The sequence below is a fragment of the Tupaia chinensis genome, unplaced genomic scaffold (assembly GCF_000334495.1).
Source record: "Tupaia chinensis unplaced genomic scaffold, TupChi_1.0 Scaffold000316_1, whole genome shotgun sequence".
NCBI classification, from domain to species: Eukaryota; Metazoa; Chordata; class Mammalia; order Scandentia; family Tupaiidae; genus Tupaia; species Tupaia belangeri.
Window position 1 is genome coordinate 7,852,478 of NW_006159809.1, and position 20,207 is coordinate 7,872,684.

Below are 20,207 nucleotides of genomic sequence, written 5' to 3' on the forward strand. Positions count from 1 at the left end.
AAAAAAGGCCAAATTGTTGTTTTTTCATTGATTTTTTTTTTTTTTTTTTTTTTAATTCTTGGGACACTGGCGGTTTGAGAGCTTTATGCATTAAACATTCAATTTTAGGTTTCTCTTTGCAACTCTAAATATTGAAGTTGTTCCGAAATTCAATGCAATTTTTTTTTAACTCCCAGTAGTTTTTCTAGTTGATATTTCTAATCCTTAGGAGACTGAATAGTAATTACATTTGTTTTCTACTACATTGGTTTTCTTTTTTGATAGTTTTTGTGATAATCTGTTACCTTGAAGTATCCTTTTAATAGGTAATCTAATTAGGGCATGACCTTTGTTTTTAGAAAGATTGTATCTGTACATGAATAGCCCTCAAGTATTAGTCTCATGGTTTTTGTGGAAACTTTTTTCCCCTTGCCACTTAGCTGAAAGTATGATGGTAGCATATTGAATTAAACAGTATTCATCTTTCATGTCTTAAAAAATGTTTTTGAGAATTATTTTATTTAATTTATTTATTTTGATTTGACCAGAGAGGGACAAAGTAAGAGAGGGAGAGGGAAGGTGAGAAAGCAAGAAAGCAAGCCACCAGGTCCAGGACTCAAAACAAGATTGACCATCTGGGAGTTCAGCGCCCTGAACCACCATGCCACCTGCTGGCCTCGTGTCTTAAAATTGTGAGTCTTACATTATTTGGAAATTTTTAATTTCTGAAATTGCCAGAAATATCTTGAGTTTATTTATTTTTAATTTTTTTTTGGTTTTGTTATAGGGCATTTTCACTTGCCAGAGAGAAAAGTGAGAAATCATCTCTTGGCAGTGGAGATGGCCACCCCACCATCCCTTCTGCTTCTCTGTCCTTTTGGGTTTTGGAGCATGCATACATGCACATACATGCACCCAGAGTGATTTTTCAAGCCACTGAGTTCAGAAATTGAACCACTGAGTTGGCCATGCTGAATCCAGCCCCCTTAACCTCCATGCTACCTGCTGGCCCCAAGAGCTTAACTTTTTAGTAGATTGAATATCACATAATGAGGACAACTTCAGCCTTGTCAGGCCATTCTACAAAAGCAGGAAGTTACATAATACTGGCTTGGCTGGGCCCAGCAGGTGGCATGGGGTTGGGCACTGGACTCCCACAAATGCCGGACAACAGTTTAAATCCTGGACCTGGCAGCTTGCTTTCTTGTTTTCTCACTCTTTCTGTCTGATGAGCACGTGTGCTGTATAGTAAATTTAAAAATAATAAAATAAATGGTTAAAAATAAGTAAGAAATACCAGCTTGGGGACAGGGGACCATCCATTGTAGGAGAATGCTTATTGTATGTGGGGCTGTATGTTAAATGCCTTAATCCTCATTATAATGCTGGGGTAAATTACTTCATTTTGGTGTAGAGGAAAAACAAAGCTTAAGAGTTTTAATAATTCACCCAAAACATATACCTTTTTATCTTTCGTATTACAGCTCTGCTCTCAATTCTTATTACATTTATGATTAATTTTGCCTTGTATCACCACTAGAACACGTCATCCAAGAATTTTCCCCCAAAGAAGGCCATGCTCTAAAATTGCCTATTTTCCCTTGTGTCTACCTCCCTCAACCAAAACTCCTGTTTGTCCAATCAGGCCAATCTCTCTCTCTCTCTCTCTCTTTTTTTTTTTAATAGCTTTTTGTCATAGGTGCTGGCAAGAGACAAAAAATAAGAGGCTACCAAACCCCACTCCTCTGGGGGCGGCCACTCCCCAATCCCTTCTTGTTCTCTGAGGATTTGGGGCATGCATATATATGCACCCAGCATGATTTTCAAACCACTGGGTCCAGGATTGGAACCATAGTTAGCCGTGTGTACGTCTAGCACCATAACCTCCACACCACCTGCTGGCCCCAGGCCAATCTTTATTAAATGAGTGGATACTAATACCTGAATTAAAAGAAAAAATTATTATTTTATTTAACTCTACTTATTTATTTAAACTTGACCAGAGAGTGAGAGAGAAGGAAAGTGAGAAAGCAAACTACCAGGTCCGGGACCCAGTCAGCCATGTGGGAGTCCAGTGCCCCTAACTATCACAGCACCTATCCATGTGGGAGTCCAGTGCCCCTAACTACCACAGCACCTATGAGCCCAGCCCCAGTAATCTCTGAATTTTCCCAGCCATGTTTTTATTTCTAATGTCAATTATTTGCTTCAGTGGCCTTGGAAGTTGTGGGTTTAAACATGTCCTTAGAAGCACAGTGTCTAGTCCACAGTGAGTGATCATATTTGTTTTAAAACCTGGTACAATTTGGGACCAGCAAGTGGCATGGTGGATAAGGTGCTAGATCCCACAACTCCATGGTCTCAGACCCAGTGTTTGAAAATCACAGTAATCATGCTGGGTCCATGTGCATTTGTGCCCAAGAACTCAAGAAGAGAATGAAGAAGGGATTGTGGAGTGGCCAGTGCCCCTTGGGGATGATTTCTCACTTTCTCTGTCTCTCTGGAGAGTGTATTTACCCTATGGCAAAATCTAAAGATAATAATATTAATTAATAAAAATAAATAATTTTTAAAAAATCTGGTACAATTTCAAACAGTAAATCAATTTTGGAGATAAGACAAACTTTGAAACTTAGTATCACCTGTGTACCTAAATGGCTCAGTGAAAATACCTTCATTTGCCACATCTGAGTGATCAGTATCCCTTAAGTTAGAGATGTTCAATATTGGGTTTCTTTTGAGCAATACTTTGGACACATTGTTGAGAAAACATTCTTAAAGTTTATACTCTAAGATTATTTTGCATATTCAAGGTACAGTTGGAAAAGCTCAAACATTTGTAGTGGGTGGATGAGTGATGTATCTATATTATACATTACCATTAATCTCATGTATAACTTCGAAATTTTCTATAATAAAAAAAAATTAAAATAATGTGTATAGTGAGTCTGAATTGGCCATGGTTGTTTTGAAAACATTTGGTTTGTGAATTGAAAGTATACACTATACACTAAGGGGCCAGCAGGTGGTGTGGTGGTTAAGGGGCTAAACTCCCAGATAGCCTACCACCATTTGAGTCCTGGACCTGTTGGCTTGAGAATCACACTGGGGCACATATGCCCAAAATCCCAAGAGGAGAATGGAGAAGAAACTGCAGGATGGCCTTTTCCCCTGGGGGGGTGATTTCTCATTTTCCCTCTCTGTCTCGCTGGCAAGCACGTACACCCTGTGGAAAAAATTTGAGAAGTACATACTAAACTAGAAAAACATTGTTCTGTTAGTTTATGGTAGTTAATGCCCTCAGATCCAGACACACTACCCCTTTGTGTGATCTACTCTCAGTATGCGAGTTCTCTCTTTGAGGTAGTGTATGGCTTTCACATTTACTAAGAATATGGATCTATAAATTGCAAAGCATCTCTAAAAGCCTGAAACTAAATGATTACCGTATACCTGTGTTGCCTTTCTAATCACCCCATGCTTACTTTTCATTCTTGTTATCTGCTCCATTCCTTTCTAGACACCTTTCACCTTGTGATTGTATGAAATAACACCTTTGACTGTCTCTTAGCTGAAAATCAGCTTGATAAACCAATATGAATTTTTAAAAATCTTTCCAGAAGGCTTGTTGTACATTAACCAAAGGGGATGGTGGGGAAGAGCACCCACAATGGGCATGGTCACAACAGGATCTCTTCAGTTCTCCACCTTTTTGGGATTTGGGGCACATACACCTGGCATGATTCTCAAGCCACAGGGCTAGGATTCAAACAACGCAGTCTGCTATGAAGGATCTAATTCCCTTAACCACTAAGCCATACAGATGACCCAGTATGAGATAATTTAGTTATTGGTTACTATTTAAGGTATTTTCTTTTTTTTAATTATTATTTTATTTAACTTTTTTTATTATTATTTTCCAGTTTGATCAGAGGGAGAGAAGAAAAGTGAGAAAGCAAGTCACCAGGTCTGGGACGCAAACTGCAGTTGGCCTTGTGGGAGTCCAGCGCCTTTAACCACTGTACCACCTGCTGGCCCCACTACTTAAGGCACTTTCAATTACCTACTAGTAATTAAGACATATGCTAGAAATAATATATTCTTTCAGTAGTATTTGGAAGCATATCACATAGCTGTCACTCTTCCAGGAGATGGGGCTACAACATTAAATAGTACATACCATTTCTTTCTTCCTTTGTTTGCCAGAAGGCACATGCGCTTACCAGAGAGCAACAGAGAGGGAAAGGAAGAAAACACCTTCATTGTCCACCTCTCCCTCTCCCTCCGTCACAATTTTTGGGCAGACACGCAAGCATATACCTGGCATGTTTATCAAGCCGCCAGGTCTGGGACTCAACAGCACAGCTGGCCATGTGGGATCCAGCTGCTTTAACCACTATGCCACCAACTGGCCCATACTCTTTAATAACCTACATAAGGTACTATGTTAGAAGATGATAAGTGTTATGAAGAAAAATAGTGCAGGGTAGAGAGGGTGGGACAGATTAACTTATAGATAAGAGGAAGTTTCATTAGTCATTCAGTCAGGAACATCATGACACTTTTTTTTCCATTATTTTATTTAACTTTATTTATTTATTTAAATTTGACCAGAGAGGGGCAGAGTGAAATATAGAAAGTGAGAGCGAGGAGCAATCTAGGAAGCTAGTATAAAACCTTTAGGTGGGTGAGGGCTGGAGGCCTGATTGGGTAACCTGAGGAGAGTGAACACAGGACAAGAGGAAGAGGTGAGATTGGAGTGCTAATCAGGGGTGGTAGAAGGGGAGGTAGAAGATAGCAGGTCATACACAGCTTTGAAGGGAATGGAAGCCATAGGGTTAAAGCAAAAGAGTGTTACAATTTGTCTTAACCTCTGAAAGGGCAGAAAGGGACCAGCAGAGAGATGGTGTAATGCTTACGTCACTGGAATCCCACACAGTCAACTGCAGTTTGAGTCCTGGGCCCGGTGACTTGAAGCTCATGCCAGGTACATGTGCATGTGTGCCTAAGATTCTGAAAGAATGGGGGAGAAGGGACTGTGGTGTGGCCATGCCCACTGGAGAGGGATTTCTTACTTCCTGTCTCTGTCTCTCCAGCAAGCACACATGCCCTATAGCAAAAAATCTCTCTCTTAAAAAAAAAATGGCAAAAACAAGGGACCAGGTGTTTATACAGTGGTAACATAACTAGACCCACATAAGAATGTCCTGGGTATGTGTCCTGGGCCCTCTTTATACACAGTGGACATGCATATGTACATGCCCTCGATCCAGGTTTGCTAAGACTAGAGGTGGGTCACAGTATAAATGTCCTGTTATGGTGCCCTTTTCTCTCTCCCACACGTGTACTTTGAATAAATAAACTTTTAAGAGAGAATTTTGCTATAGGGTATATGCATTCACCAGAGAGAGGAGCAGAGAGAAAGTAAGAAATAACCTCCCATGGGGATGACCATGCCACAGTCCCTTCTCCATTCGGATTTTGGGCACACATGCACATGCACCCAGCGTGAATTTTAAGTCACCAGGTCCAGGTACTCAAACCACGATCAATTATGTGGGAGTCCACTGACAACCATTATGCCATGTGCTGGTCCCAAATAAATAAACATTTTTAAAAAGGAAAGAGACAGAAACAAAGACTAGTTAGGAAGACAAGCGAAAGATAAAATGGTGGTTTGTAGCAGTAGTATTGGTGGACATGAGAAGTGGTTGGATTCTGGATATGTTTTGAAAAGAAAGCAACAATAATTACCTGTGGACTGGATAAAGCATCAATAATAAGTGGACTTTATTTTTTTTAGAGAGCTATTTACTTTAGGGCCTGTATGCTCAACATACAGAAAGCAAGAAATCACCCCCTTGGGGAGATGGCCACACCACAGTCCCTTTTCTATTCTCTCATCTTGGGCATGCACCCACACACTCCCAGCATGAGTTTTAACCCACCAGGTCCGGGACTACAAACCACAGTTGACTGCATGGGAGTCCAGTGACATGACCATTATGCCATCTGCTGGTACCAGGCTTTTCTTTAAATATGTAATATCAGTCATCTAAAATGTTAAGTCTGTCTATAGCCTAGTGGTTGGGGAGCCAGAGCCCACTTGGCCAACTGTAGTTCAGATCTCAGCCTCAGTGGCTTGAAAGACTGCTGAGTGCATGCGTTTCTGTGGCCGTAATCCTGACAAGAGTACAGAAGTGGAGGAGAGGAGATTGTGCTATGACTACACATCACTGGGAATGTGTCCCACCCCCACCTCCTCCTCATGAGCACATGTGCTCTCTGATGATTTGAGAAATGTTTGGGACCAGCTTGTGGTATGGTGGTTAAGGTAACTGGATCCTATATGGCCGATTTCATGGTTTAAGTCCCAGACTCAACAGCTTGAAAATTACACCCGACGTGTGTGCCTGGAATTCCCCAAATCCTCAGCCTTCTAGCCCCTTACCACCTACCTTCAGAGTTGGTAATATTACTCAGAAAGTATTTCTCAGGAACTCATTGATCATTTTGCCAAGAGTAATAGAATTCTGGTTCTCTAAACACTGTCCACTTATAACTGAAGTTTCTAGTTTTAGCAAAGTAGGTAGAGGTTGTTCATCCCTAATCTGAACATCTGAAATCCAAAATGTGAAATTTTTTGATACTGACATGATGCAACAAGTGGGAAAATTCCACACCTGACCTTCTGTCATGGGTCATAGTCAAATGGTGCAATACAGGTATACTGTATAAGATTGCCTTTGTGAGGACCAGCAGGTGGCATGGCACTTAATGCGGCTGGATCTCACAGGCAGACCATGTAGTTCAACTCCTAGTCCTGGCAACTTGAGAAACATGCCAAACGTGTGTGTTCATGCCCAATATCCCAAGAGGAGAATGAAGGAGAAGGGATTGCTCATGGCCATCTCTCCTAGGGATGGTTTCTCATTCCCCACCCCTCTCTGTCTCTGGTGAGTGCACGTGCCCTATAACAAAATATTTAAAAACTAGAATTACCAGGGCCGGCAGGTGGCATGGTGGTTAAGGGTGCTGGACTCCCATATGGCCAACCATGGTTTGAAGCCCGGACCTCTCTCTCTCTCTCTCTCTCTCTCTCTTACTCTCTGTCCCTCTCTGGTAATTAATTAATTAATAAAAATATATACATATGTGTGGTGTGTGTGTATATGTATATATTGCCCTTACAGGCCAGCTTCCCGGGCAACATGCCAGGCATGAGTATGAATGTCTAAGATCCAGTGGACTGCAGAACTGAAGGAAGGGAATCACAGTGTGACCAATCCTTGTGCTCCTCTCTTTCAAGCTCACACACACTTTTCTTTTTTTTTTTTGGAGAGGTTTTTTCGCTATAGGGTGCGTGCACTCGCCAGACAGAGAGAGACATAGAGACAGAAAGCGAGAAATCACCCCCCAGAGGGGATGGTCATGCCACAATCCCTTCTCCTCCATTCTCCTCTCGGGATCCTGGGCACGCACGCACACGCGCCTGGCGGGAGTTTTTTAAGCTACCGGGTCCGGGACGCGAACCACGGTCAACTACGTGGGAGTCCAGCGACATACCATTACGCTAACTGCTGGTTCCCTCACACACACTTTTCTATTATAAATGAAGAGAATGGGTTTTTTTTAATTACCTTCAGGCTGTGTGTATAAGGTGTATATGAAACAAGCAAATACTATATTTAAACTTGGGTCCCATCACCAAGATATTTCATTACATATATGCAAATATTCCACAATCCAAGAAATTCTGAAAAATTTCCAATCCCAAGTGTCTCTGTTAAGGGATTCTCAATCTATACTAGAGTTAGGTTTCAGAAGAGCTCATTGGAGAAACTGAGAGAGCACCCCCACAGGGTATGGTCATGCTGCAATCCTTTCTCCTCTCCCTCCATTTGGGATTTGGGCATGAAGGCACACATGCACTCAGAATGTGCTATTGGCCATATGGGATCCAGCCACCTTAACCACCGCACTACCAGTTGGCCCAAGCCACTTTTTAATTTAGAGTCATACAGTCCTGAGAATTTTTTAGAGGCAAAGTGAGAGATAAGAGTTGGGTGTGACTAGACGTAGAAGAGTTACAGATACAGTACACAGGTCTTATCTAAACTTCAGCCAGATTCCCTTCATGCTAGCATCTTAACATAACATGGTATACATCTTAAAAAAGAAATTAGGAGCCAGCAGATGGTATGGTGGTTGATGTGCTGGACTCCCAAATGGCTCACTGGTTCAAATCCCTGACCTGGCAGCTTTCTGTCTGTCTGTCTCTATCCCTCTCCCCAGTGAACACATGTACCCTATAGAAAGTTTAAAAAAATAATAATACTAAAAAAATTAATTCTTTAAGAAAATAAGTTAACATTGGTATAATACTATTAGCTACAGTCTCTACTTCATTTTCCCCGTTATCTTTTACTAATATCCTTCCAGGAACTAATCCAATATTCCACATTACATTTAGCTATTATATATCTTTACTGTCCTTCAATCTGCAGGAAGACTATCTTTTATGACTTTGATACTTTTGAAAGGAATGTTTCTCCAGCGTGCAGTGACAACTTTTTACTTAAGATACCCTATTTAGAAGTGAGTCACAGGAGGGCCATCAGATGGTGAAATGTTACAGTACTGGACTCCCACGAGGTCGACCATGGTTCGAGTCCTGGAGCTGGCGACTTAAAACTCACTCCGGGCAAGTGTGTATGCATGCCCAAAATCCTGAGAAGAGTGGAGGAGATGAGATTGCAGTGTGGGTCCGGGACGCGAACCACGGTCAACTACGTGGGAGTCCAGCGACATACCATTACGCTAACTGCTGGTTCCCTCACACACACTTTTCTATTATAAATGAAGAGAATGGGTTTTTTTTAATTACCTTCAGGCTGTGTGTATAAGGTGTATATGAAACAAGCAAATACTATATTTAAACTTGGGTCCCATCACCAAGATATTTCATTACATATATGCAAATATTCCACAATCCAAGAAATTCTGAAAAATTTCCAATCCCAAGTGTCTCTGTTAAGGGATTCTCAATCTATACTAGAGTTAGGTTTCAGAAGAGCTCATTGGAGAAACTGAGAGAGCACCCCCACAGGGTATGGTCATGCTGCAATCCTTTCTCCTCTCCCTCCATTTGGGATTTGGGCATGAAGGCACACATGCACTCAGAATGTGCTATTGGCCATATGGGATCCAGCCACCTTAACCACCGCACTACCAGTTGGCCCAAGCCACTTTTTAATTTAGAGTCATACAGTCCTGAGAATTTTTTAGAGGCAAAGTGAGAGATAAGAGTTGGGTGTGACTAGACGTAGAAGAGTTACAGATACAGTACACAGGTCTTATCTAAACTTCAGCCAGATTCCCTTCATGCTAGCATCTTAACATAACATGGTATACATCTTAAAAAAGAAATTAGGAGCCAGCAGATGGTATGGTGGTTGATGTGCTGGACTCCCAAATGGCTCACTGGTTCAAATCCCTGACCTGGCAGCTTTCTGTCTGTCTGTCTCTATCCCTCTCCCCAGTGAACACATGTACCCTATAGAAAGTTTAAAAAAATAATAATACTAAAAAAATTAATTCTTTAAGAAAATAAGTTAACATTGGTATAATACTATTAGCTACAGTCTCTACTTCATTTTCCCCGTTATCTTTTACTAATATCCTTCCAGGAACTAATCCAATATTCCACATTACATTTAGCTATTATATATCTTTACTGTCCTTCAATCTGCAGGAAGACTATCTTTTATGACTTTGATACTTTTGAAAGGAATGTTTCTCCAGCGTGCAGTGACAACTTTTTACTTAAGATACCCTATTTAGAAGTGAGTCACAGGAGGGCCATCAGATGGTGAAATGTTACAGTACTGGACTCCCACGAGGTCGACCATGGTTCGAGTCCTGGAGCTGGCGACTTAAAACTCACTCCGGGCAAGTGTGTATGCATGCCCAAAATCCTGAGAAGAGTGGAGGAGATGAGATTGCAGTGTGGTCATCCCCCCTTAGGGGTGATTTTTCGCTTTCTGTCTCTCTGTCTCTCCGGCAAGTGCACACTCACCCAGCCTCTAGACGAAAAATTCCGTTATAAAAAAAAAAAAAAAAAAAAAAAGTGGGTCACAGACCCAGCAGCTGGTAGTGTGGTGGTTAAAGATGCTGAATTCCTACATGGTCGAACATGGTTTGAGTCCCAGAACTGACAACTTGCTTCCTCCCTTTCCCTTTCTCTTTCTCTCTCTCATCAAATTAAAGTTATAACAGGGGCTGGCAGGTGGCATGGTGGTTAAGGGTGCTGGACTCCCATGTGGCCCAGACCTGGTGACTTGCTTTCTCTCGCTCTCTCTCTGCCCCTTTCTGGTCAAATTATAAATAAATCAGTAAATAAATAAATAAATAAAGGTAAATAATTCTTCAAAAATAATAGTAACAAATGGAATTAAATAAACACTTATTTTTTAAAAAGAAAAAAGAAGTGGGTCACTGAAGACATCCACACCCGAAGAGAGGGAAACTAAATTACATTATAGAGGGAGGTTATCAAAAGAATTTGTGGTCATAATAAAACCACTAATACATTTTGATTAAAACCCATAATTATATTTTAGAGAAATTACTTTCAGGTTATTTAAATGCCCTATTTCTTGAAGTTTTAACAGTAAATTTTATTTTCTCTGATGTATCTTGCCTGTAGTAACTTTTTTGTGTGTTACAGAGTATGTGCACTCAGAGAGAAAGAGGCAGGGAGAGGGAGAGAAAGTGAGAAATCACCCCACAGGGTGGGTAGCCATAACACAATCCTTTCTCCACTCTCCTCTTGGGATTTTTGGCATGCATGCACACATGCAAGGTCTGGGACTCTAACCACTCTGTCAGCCATGTGGGATTCAGCCATCTTAACCTCCATGTCACCTGCTGGTCTGCCTGTAGCAATTATCACTGTGATGTTTTATTTGCAATTTTCTATTTATTTATTTGTTTGTGTGTTTATTTATTTACTTAATGATTTTACAAGAGAAGGGCAGAGTGAAAGAGAGGGAAATGAGAAAGCAAGCCTGCAGGTCCAGGATTCGAGCCATAGTCAACCGTGTTAGAGTCCAGCACCTTTAACCACCATACCACCTGCTGGCCCCTTACTTGCTACTTTCTATCTCTTCTACATTTATTAATTGATATTTTGTAAGAAAAATGCCTTTTTTCCCCATTCAGAATCTAGTCAAGGATTATTCGTGGCATTTGGTTATCAGTGTCTTTTAAGTCCCTATGAATCAGGAAAAGCCCTCTATTTTCTTTCTCTTAGGGCAAACATTTGTTTAAGGGATCAAATTGTCTCAAAAAATTTCCCACAAGCCAGCAGGTAAGGTGGAGGTTAATGCAGTGGAATCCCACATAGCCAATTGCACAATTTGAGTCCTGGACCAAGCTGCTTGAAAACACTGGGCACATGTGCATGCATGCCCAAAAGGCCAAGGAGAATGGAATAGAAAAGATTGCATGTGGTTATTCCCCCTTGGGGGGGGGGGGCGGATAATTTCTTACTTTTCCTCTCTTTCTCCCTCCAGCAACCTCACACACTCTATAGCAAAACTAAAAACAAAAACAGGCTAGCAGGTGGCATGCTGGGACCCACATGTCTGGCTCCACAGTTAATATCTTAGACCTGGCAACTTGAAAAAAATGCCAGGTGCCTCTATAAGTATGCCCAAAGTCCTGAGAGAATGGAGGAGAAGAGAAGGGATTGTGGAGTGCTCATATAGCCTGGAGAGTGATTTCTCACTTGCCTTTTCTCTCTGCCATGGAGTGCATGCACCCTATGGCAGAAATGTTTTAAAAAACACCAGATTGCATAATGGTTACATCACTGGACTCCCACGTAGTCGGCTGTGATTCAAGTCCTAGACCCAGCCAGCAGATAGCACAGTGGTTAAGGGCACTGGACTCCCACATGGCCAACCGCAGTTCGAATCCCAGACCTGGCTGTTTACTTTCTCACTTTCCCTCTCTTTCTCACTTGCTCTATCCCTCTGTGGTCAAATTATAGTAAATAAACAAATAAAGTTAAATAAAAATCTTTTTTTTTTTTGGAGAAGTTTTTGCTATAGGGCGCTTGCACTCACCAGAGAAGACAGACAGAGACAGACAGAAAGCGAGAAATCACCCCGCCCGCGGGGGGTTTGGCCATGCCACAATCCCCTCTCCCCATTCTCCTCTCGGGATCTTGGGCACACATACATACATGCCCGGTGTGAGTTTAAGCCGCTGGGTCCAGGACTCGAACCATGGTCGACTGCATGGGAGTTTAGTGACAGCCATTACGCCAACTGCTGGTCCCTAAAAATCATTCTTTTAAAAAAAAAAACATTAAATGAGTAAAGTTAAATAATTCTTCAAAACAAAACAAAACAAAACAAAAAACTAGGAACCAGCAAGTGGTTTGGTGGTAAGGGCTTGGCAGCTTGCTTCCCCCACCCTACCTCTTTCTCACTCTGTCCCTCTCTCGTCAAATTAAAATAAATGAGTATGGGACCAGCAGTTGGCATAATTGCTTTGTCGCTGGACTCCCATGTAGTCAACTGCAGTTCGAGTCCTGGACTCAGTGGCTTAAATTCATGTTGGGCATGTGTGCATGCGTGCCCAAGATCCCGAGAGGAGAATGGAGGAGAAGGGATTATGGCATGGTCATCCCCCCTGGGGGGTGAGTTCTCACTTTCTCTCTCTGTCTCTCTCTTTCTGGTGAGCACTTGCGCCCTATAGCAAAACCTCTTCAAAATAAATAAATAAAAATAAAATAAATAAGTAAATAAACAAAAGTTAAATAAAAAGTAATTCTTTAAAAAAAAAAAAAACTCACTCTGGGTTTGTGTGCATGTGCATGTGTGCCCAAAATCCCAAGAGGAGAATGTAGGAGAAGGGATTGAGGCATGGGCATCCCCCCAGGAGAGTGATTTCTCATTTTCTCTCTCTCTCTCTGTCTTTCTCTCTCTCTCTCTCTCTGGTGAGTGCACACACCCTATAGCAAAAATCTCTTAAAAAAAAAAGGCAACAACAACAAAAGCATAAAATGGTAATTTGTTTTTTCATGTGTTTCAGATACGTCGGTAACCTTTCAAGAGATGTGACAGAAGCTCTGATTCTTCAGCTTTTTAGCCAGATTGGGCCATGTAAAAACTGCAAAATGATTATGGATGTAAGGGTATTTTACTTAGTTAATTTTCTTATTTTACACATTACTTAATGCCATACTTCCAGGAATTCTTAGTCTAAATTCATGGAGATTTTAGTGAATTGGTAATGAATCTATTTTGGTGACCAAATTTAGTTTTTTTGTTTGTTTTTTGAGAGTTTTTCGCTATAGGGCGCGTGCGCTCGCCAGACAGACAGAGAGAGACAGAGAGACAGAAAGCGAGAAATCACCCCCCAGGAGGGATGATCACATTGCAATCCCTTCTCCTCCATTCTCCTCTCGGGATCTTGAGCACGTACGCACACACGCCCGACGTGAGTTTTAAGCCACTGAGTCCGGGACGCGAACTGCGGTCGACTACATGGGAGTCCAGTGACATAGCCATTACGCTAACTGCTGGTTCCCCAAATTTAGTTGGTTTTATGAAATGAAAAAGAAATGATTATTAATCATTTTTAGACCAAACGAGAACTATCTCTGTGCAAACTCTTATTTTAAGGTACATTGAAGTATCAGAATTGTTTTATTCTCTTTTGTTTTTTTTAAGTTTATTGATTTTATTCATGATAAAAAGCACGTACCAGTGAGAAGCGCCATCAGCAGGGCCTTGTCACATCACAGCCATCTTTCCCAAAAAAACTAGCCCTCTAGTCAGCAAGATCCTGGACATGTACACGTGCCTAGTATGTTTTCCGGCCAACGTGGGACTCTGAACCCATGATTGGCCATCTGGCTTCTAGCACTGCAGTTCAATATGCAACCAACTGTGCCACTAAGCTGGTCTAGAATTGTTTTGTATGTGATGTCAGCTTCCAGTGCACAGCACTTAACCACTATGCTACAGGGCCAGCTCTACCAAAGAATTGTTTCCATTTTTAGAATCTTATTTATTTACCCATATTCTGTATTCAGGCTTAAGAGACTAGTGTTTCCTGGTACTTAGCAAGTTAGAAACAAGAAAATAAGTACATTATAGAACTAAAACATAACATATAGGGCCAGCCAGGTAGTGTGGTGGTTAAGATAGCTGGATCCCACATGGCTGACCGTATAGTTGAGTCCTGGACCTAGCATCTTGAAAAACACACCAGGTGTGTGTGCATGCCTGCCCAAAATCTTGAGAGGAAAGCACAGGAGAAAGGATGGTGCTTTCTCACGTTCTCTCTCTCCCACTCTCTCTCTTCAGCGAGTGCACACACACTATAACAAATTTTTTTAAAAATGTGACATATAACAGGGAAGGAACACAAAAATCATAAAAAAAACAAATCTCTAGCTTAAAAAAAATGGTTATATGGAGATGGGGAAAAATGTATATATTTATAGCTGTGTGTCCACTTAGGACACTTAATCATTAGTAAGAGTTTACAATAGTATAACTTGTAGAAGAAAGGTTTCTGCAATAATAGTTTCTTTTTGTTTACTGTTTTATCTAAAAATTTACTTCTGGGAGCCAGCAGGTAACATGGTGGTTTAAGTGCCTTACTCCTACGTGGCCAACCGTGTTCCGAGTCCTGGACCTAGCAGCCTGTTTTCTCACTTCCCCTCTCTTTGTCTCTCTCTGAGCTCAAGTGCTCTATAGCAAATTAAAATTTACTTCTGGAATGGACACTTCATTCTCCATCGCTTGATGACTAAGATGTATAAAACTTGGTTTAATTAAAAAAAAAACTTTACATAATTTTAAAGTAATTAAAGAGTAAAGCTTAAAATTGGCTTTTGTGTTTCTTCTCCAACAGACAGCTGGAAATGATCCGTATTGTTTTGTGGAGTTTCATGAGCATCGTCACGCAGCTGCAGCACTAGCTGCTATGAATGGACGGAAGATAATGGGTAAGGTAAGCTGCCATAATTAAAGAAGGTGACTTGCATTGAAGAAGTTTAAGTTACATATGATTCTGTTTCCTTTTTAGAATATTTATATTCATATTATAGTAAAATGTCAGTCACATTTAATATTGGAAAGGTGAGATAAAGCTTTTAGAGGCAGAGGCCTGTGTTTATGTTAGTTTTCCCCATGGTAAAAACTAAAGTATTTTAATTACTCAAGCTTGAATGAAATATCTAGGAATAATGGGTGCTACTAGAGAAGAATAAAAGGGGGGAAATTATTGGTGCTTTAGGAAGGAAAGATTAATTGACTATTAACAGAGACATATATAAAGATTAGGATTTCTTGGGGCCAGCAAGTAGTGTGGAGGTTAAGGTGCCAGATCCCACATGGCCAGCTTCACAGTTCGAGTTCCAGACCTAGTGTCACTGACATGTGTGCATGCGTGTCCAAAATCCTGAGAGGAGAATGGCGAATAAGGGATTGCAATATGGCTATTTCCCATTGGATGATTTCTCACTTTTCCTTTCTCTGTCTCTGGCAAACACCTTATACAAAAACTTTTTTAAAAAGCAGGGGTCAGGGGTGTTGGGGGAGCAGCACATGGTGTAGCGGTTATGTGGATTCCTGCATGGCTGACCACAGTTGGGATCCCAGACCCAGTGGTTTGAAACTCAGAGCAGGCTTGTATGCATGCCTGAGATGCCAGCAGAAGAAGGGAAGAGAGTGGATTGCAGTGTGGCCATCCCCCATGGGGATTGATTTCTCACTTTCCCTCTCACTGGCTCTGGCTCTGGCTCTGGCCATGAGCTCTAAGGCAAAAACCTCTTAAAAGAAAATAAAAGTTAGGATTTGTCAACATCATTGTTTGCTCCGGTGTATTAAAACTTTGACCAGAACTAGTGTCCTCTTGATTGTTTCATCTCAAGAATTCCTGTGTGTTTATAAATACATACCTGATTTTGGGCTTTATTTTTTGGAGTATAAATGTAGAAAAAAATTTTTTTTTTAGGAAGTCAAAGTTCTCTGTCTCTGGCAAACACCTTATACAAAAACTTTTTTAAAAAGCAGGGGTCAGGGGTGTTGGGGGAGCAGCACATGGTGTAGCGGTTATGTGGATTCCTGCATGGCTGACCACAGTTGGGATCCCAGACCCAGTGGTTTGAAACTCAGAGCAGGCTTGTATGCATGCCTGAGATGCCAGCAGAAGAAGGGAAGAGAGTGGATTGCAGTGTGGCCATCCCCCATGGGGATTGATTTCTCACTTTCCCTCTCACTGGCTCTGGCTCTGGCTCTGGCCATGAGCTCTAAGGCAAAAACCTCTTAAAAGAAAATAAAAGTTAGGATTTGTCAACATCATTGTTTGCTCCGGTGTATTAAAACTTTGACCAGAACTAGTGTCCTCTTGATTGTTTCATCTCAAGAATTCCTGTGTGTTTATAAATACATACCTGATTTTGGGCTTTATTTTTTGGAGTATAAATGTAGAAAAAAATTTTTTTTTTAGGAAGTCAAAGTGAATTGGGCTACAACCCCCAGCAGTCAAAAGAAAGATACAAGCAGTAAGTATATTTTATAGTCTTTGAACGTTTGTTTTTATTATACTTAGTAGTTTTATTGTAAAGCATATAAACATACTTGTTTGCAGTAATGTTTTGATCGTTATCCTAAGATATGATTTAATATGTTTGTGTTAATAAATTTAAGAACAAATCTAATCTTTGTCATCAGGTAGTACCGTTGTCAGCACACAGCGTTCACAAGGTAATTGTATCTTCTTAAACATAAAATGAAATCTCTTGGAAAGGGTATTCACTAACCACCTGAAGTTTTTTTGTTGATATTGGGGGGAGGGGGAGGGGGGAGTTAGTATTTCTATTTGTCTCTGGAAATATTTTCCCCCTTCTTCCCAGTGTTGACAAAGTGTCACTCATCCACTACTTTGTTACTAGTTCAAGCTCCTCTGACCCCCTTGGCAACAGTCAATGCCTTAGAAATACTTAGAACCACCTAAAGGGCAAGACACCCTGCTTCCTTGAGGTTACCATCAGGGGTTCATACCCAGATCTTCGAATTGCTTTAATTGCTCCTGAAACTGTTTTCCAAAGAGCAACCCAGTACATTGCTAAGTCCAACCAAATAGGGGTAACTTTTCTTTTAAAATATACTTTGTCAGAATTGATGTAATTTGTCCATTTTATAGTGTTGGTCTAATAATTTTGCATTTTTAAAAGTGTTTTTGTTTTTTGAGAATTATCTTTTTATTTTTTTTAAACTTCAGATATGGGATGATTATTTCTTTCCAGTGCTTTTTTAATGGTTCTGATATAAAGTGAAGGGATTACTGTTTTCATTCTGTTGCCTTCAGTCTTAGTTCACTTGCACATGGATTCACATAAACTGAATGGTGTAATGTCTGGGCAACCAAAACTGTTGGCTTTTGAGAAAACTGTCAAATACTTTAACATCAAACTGTTGCAATGCAAGGTATTTCTTTGATTGTTCTTCACAAAATATGGTTAAACCAAGTATATCATGTATCTAGCTTCAGTAAATTGTCTTAACTGAGGCAACTCTAGTCTACATAATTCACAAGACCACTATTTTATTTTAATTTGTATAGCCTTAATATAGTGGTAACCTGAATAAAAGTAAATAATTGCTGTTAGAACAGTAACTAAGTTATTAATTATTTTGCAGAACTGAAACTTGCTATATATTATTTGCTTTTTTTTAGACCAGTATATAATTGACTGCAAATAGAAATATACCTGTCAGTTTCCAGTTAGATATATCAGTCTTTTTAAAGGAGAATTTGCCTGAATTGTTACTTTGATTCATTATATTTAAAATTGATAGGCTTTGTATAGATATAGGATAGTGTTTTATTTATATACTTCATTATAGCACGTAAGTCATTTTAAGAATACTTTAATAGAATTTAATATTTTTTAAATTCTAAAGTTCTATTTTTCTTTTCACTTCCCCTTCCATCTCCTTGTAAGATCATTTCCATGTCTTTGTTGGTGATCTCAGCCCAGAAATTACAACTGAAGATATAAAAGCTGCTTTTGCACCATTTGGAAGAATATCGTAAGTAACAGAAGATAAATAAATGCTTCTTATTAGAAATAATCATATGGAGAAGTCATTTGAAAACAATTCTATTGAGAATTTTGTACATAAATTTTAACACTTGAATGTCATGTTATTATATTGTATAGAGCTTATTCAAGAAGTTACCAGCATAGATTGTTTTCCCATAGTCGCTTATATATTTGGTCTTCAATTATCTTAACAATTACTTTTCCATTAACGTTAACTTTTAAGAGAAAAATCTATCATAGTACATATTATAGTTTCTTATATAGGTGCTTTGTTTGCTTGGTGATAATCTCTAGTAAGCTTGTACTGTCTATGGCTTAAAGAGTTTAAATCCATTGGCACTTCTGCGATACCATGCATTTTGGTGTATTTTAACAAAAAGCCTTATTAATCCATTCTAAAAAGGCAGTTATTAAATATTATTTCCTACATACTTACTCTCTTTTTACTTTGTGGACAGTATTGTGTTATGGTATTTTGTGAAGCTCTGTCTTGTTTGCATTTGTTATTAATCATACATTTTAGGCCCCTTTTTGGGCCTAAATATCTCACTGAAGGTAGCATTCATCATAGAACTTTAATATTTTGAAAAGCATGCAAGATTAGAGTAATAGCAAGTTGTTTATAGTATTTTTGTAGGAGTAATTGTTGAATTTAGAAAATAATTTTTAGGGTTTCTGGTTACTTTATTATTATTCTAGCTAGAGGTATAGTAAAGAAAGAAATGTGAGCTGTGGTTTGTTTTGAACAGACCAACAGCAGAAATGAGGTGAGGGGACAGCAAAGTAAATGCCGGTAGTATTGGTGAGGCATTTGGAGAATTTTCATAAGAAGAGTTGTAATCCATTGGTAAAGGAATAACAATGCATAGTGGCCAACTTCAAAGGCATTCATAAGATTACAGTTTTTAAAAGGACTTAGTATTAACAGTTTTCTTTGTAAGAACTGTTTAGGAAAATAACTGAAGTTTTCATTTCTTGATTGTTCCTCTAAATCTGTTTTAGGGTTTTGATTATGTGAGCTTGCTTTCAAGTATCTAGGTTTGGAGGGTCTTAACCTTTGGCCTGTAAAGAACTCTATAAATTTCTATATGTGATATTTTGGGAGTTTGGGGGAGGTTTTTTGGAGAGTTTTTTTGTTTTTGTTTTTGTTTGTTTGTTTGTTTTTGAGAAGTTTTTGCTATAGGGCACATGCGCTCTCCAGAAAGACAGAGGGAGACAGAGAGACAGAAAGCGAGAAATCATCCCCCTAGAGGGGATGGCCATGCCACAATCCCTTCTCCTCCTTTCTCCTCTCAGGATATGCACGCACACACGCCCAGCGTGAGTTTAAGCCACGGGGTCCGGTATTCAAACCATGGTGAACTACATGGTAGCCCAGCGACGTAGCCATTACGCCAACTGCTGGTCCCTCTATGTGATATTTAGTGTGTTTTCATTTTGATGTGGAGACTGTAAATTTCATCTTATTTTCAAGAGTAATCACAGAGCCATGCGGTTAAGAGCCTGAACTAGATCTTTGCTGCTTCTTCCTCAGACAGCCCTTTCAAAAAGAATTAAGAGTTGAATATATTTCGGGTCAGCCAGTTTGTGGTGGTTAAGGTGCTCAATTCCCACTTGGCCAACCATAGTTTGAGAACCAGACCCAGTGGCTTAAAAATCAAACCTAGCGTGTGTGTACTCAGAATCCCAATAGGAGAATAGAGGAGAAGGGATTGCTGAGTGACCATCTCCCCTGGTGGGTGATTCCTCACTTCCCCTCTCTGTCTCTCTCTGGTTAGTACACACGCCTTATAACAAAAACCTAAAAAGTTAAATAAATAAATAAATAAATATATAGGTCAACATTTCCTGAAACTTTAAAAAAAAATCTTTTTCTAACATCATGAACAGATTAAATAGCTGTTTTACTAAATGTGTTTATTTTGATTGAAATAGTAAAAACACAGGAATTTAGTTTGATATTAGACAAAGATTGTTTAACTGGTGTGAGTTTGAGTTAAATCACTTTTGAGTGTTAACAGTCATGACTTTTTTTTGTTTGTTTGAAATTTGCTATAGGGCATGTGCAGTCACCAGAGAGAGAGAGAGAGAG

General features: G+C 39.8%; 1 protein-coding gene across 2 annotated transcripts in view; it reads left to right on the forward strand.

Annotated features, from left to right (window-relative positions):
- Positions 1–20,207, forward strand: part of TIA1 (TIA1 cytotoxic granule associated RNA binding protein) — a 51,760-nt gene that overhangs the window by 1,341 nt on the left and 30,212 nt on the right. Inside the window, exons 2-7 of one of the 2 annotated variants that reach the window (XM_027772981.1) lie at positions 13,084–13,186; positions 14,917–15,015; positions 16,516–16,570; positions 16,740–16,772; positions 17,377–17,495; positions 18,014–19,279. In XM_027772981.1, coding sequence (XP_027628782.1) covers positions 13,084–13,186; positions 14,917–15,015; positions 16,516–16,570; positions 16,740–16,772; positions 17,377–17,495; positions 18,014–18,070 — 466 coding nt within the window. In that variant the 3' untranslated portion in view covers positions 18,071–19,279. Of the gene's footprint in view, positions 1–13,083; positions 13,187–14,916; positions 15,016–16,515; positions 16,571–16,739; positions 16,773–17,376; positions 17,496–18,013; positions 19,280–20,207 lie in introns of those variants that run through there. The other variant, XM_006151275.3, reaches the window with a different exon arrangement.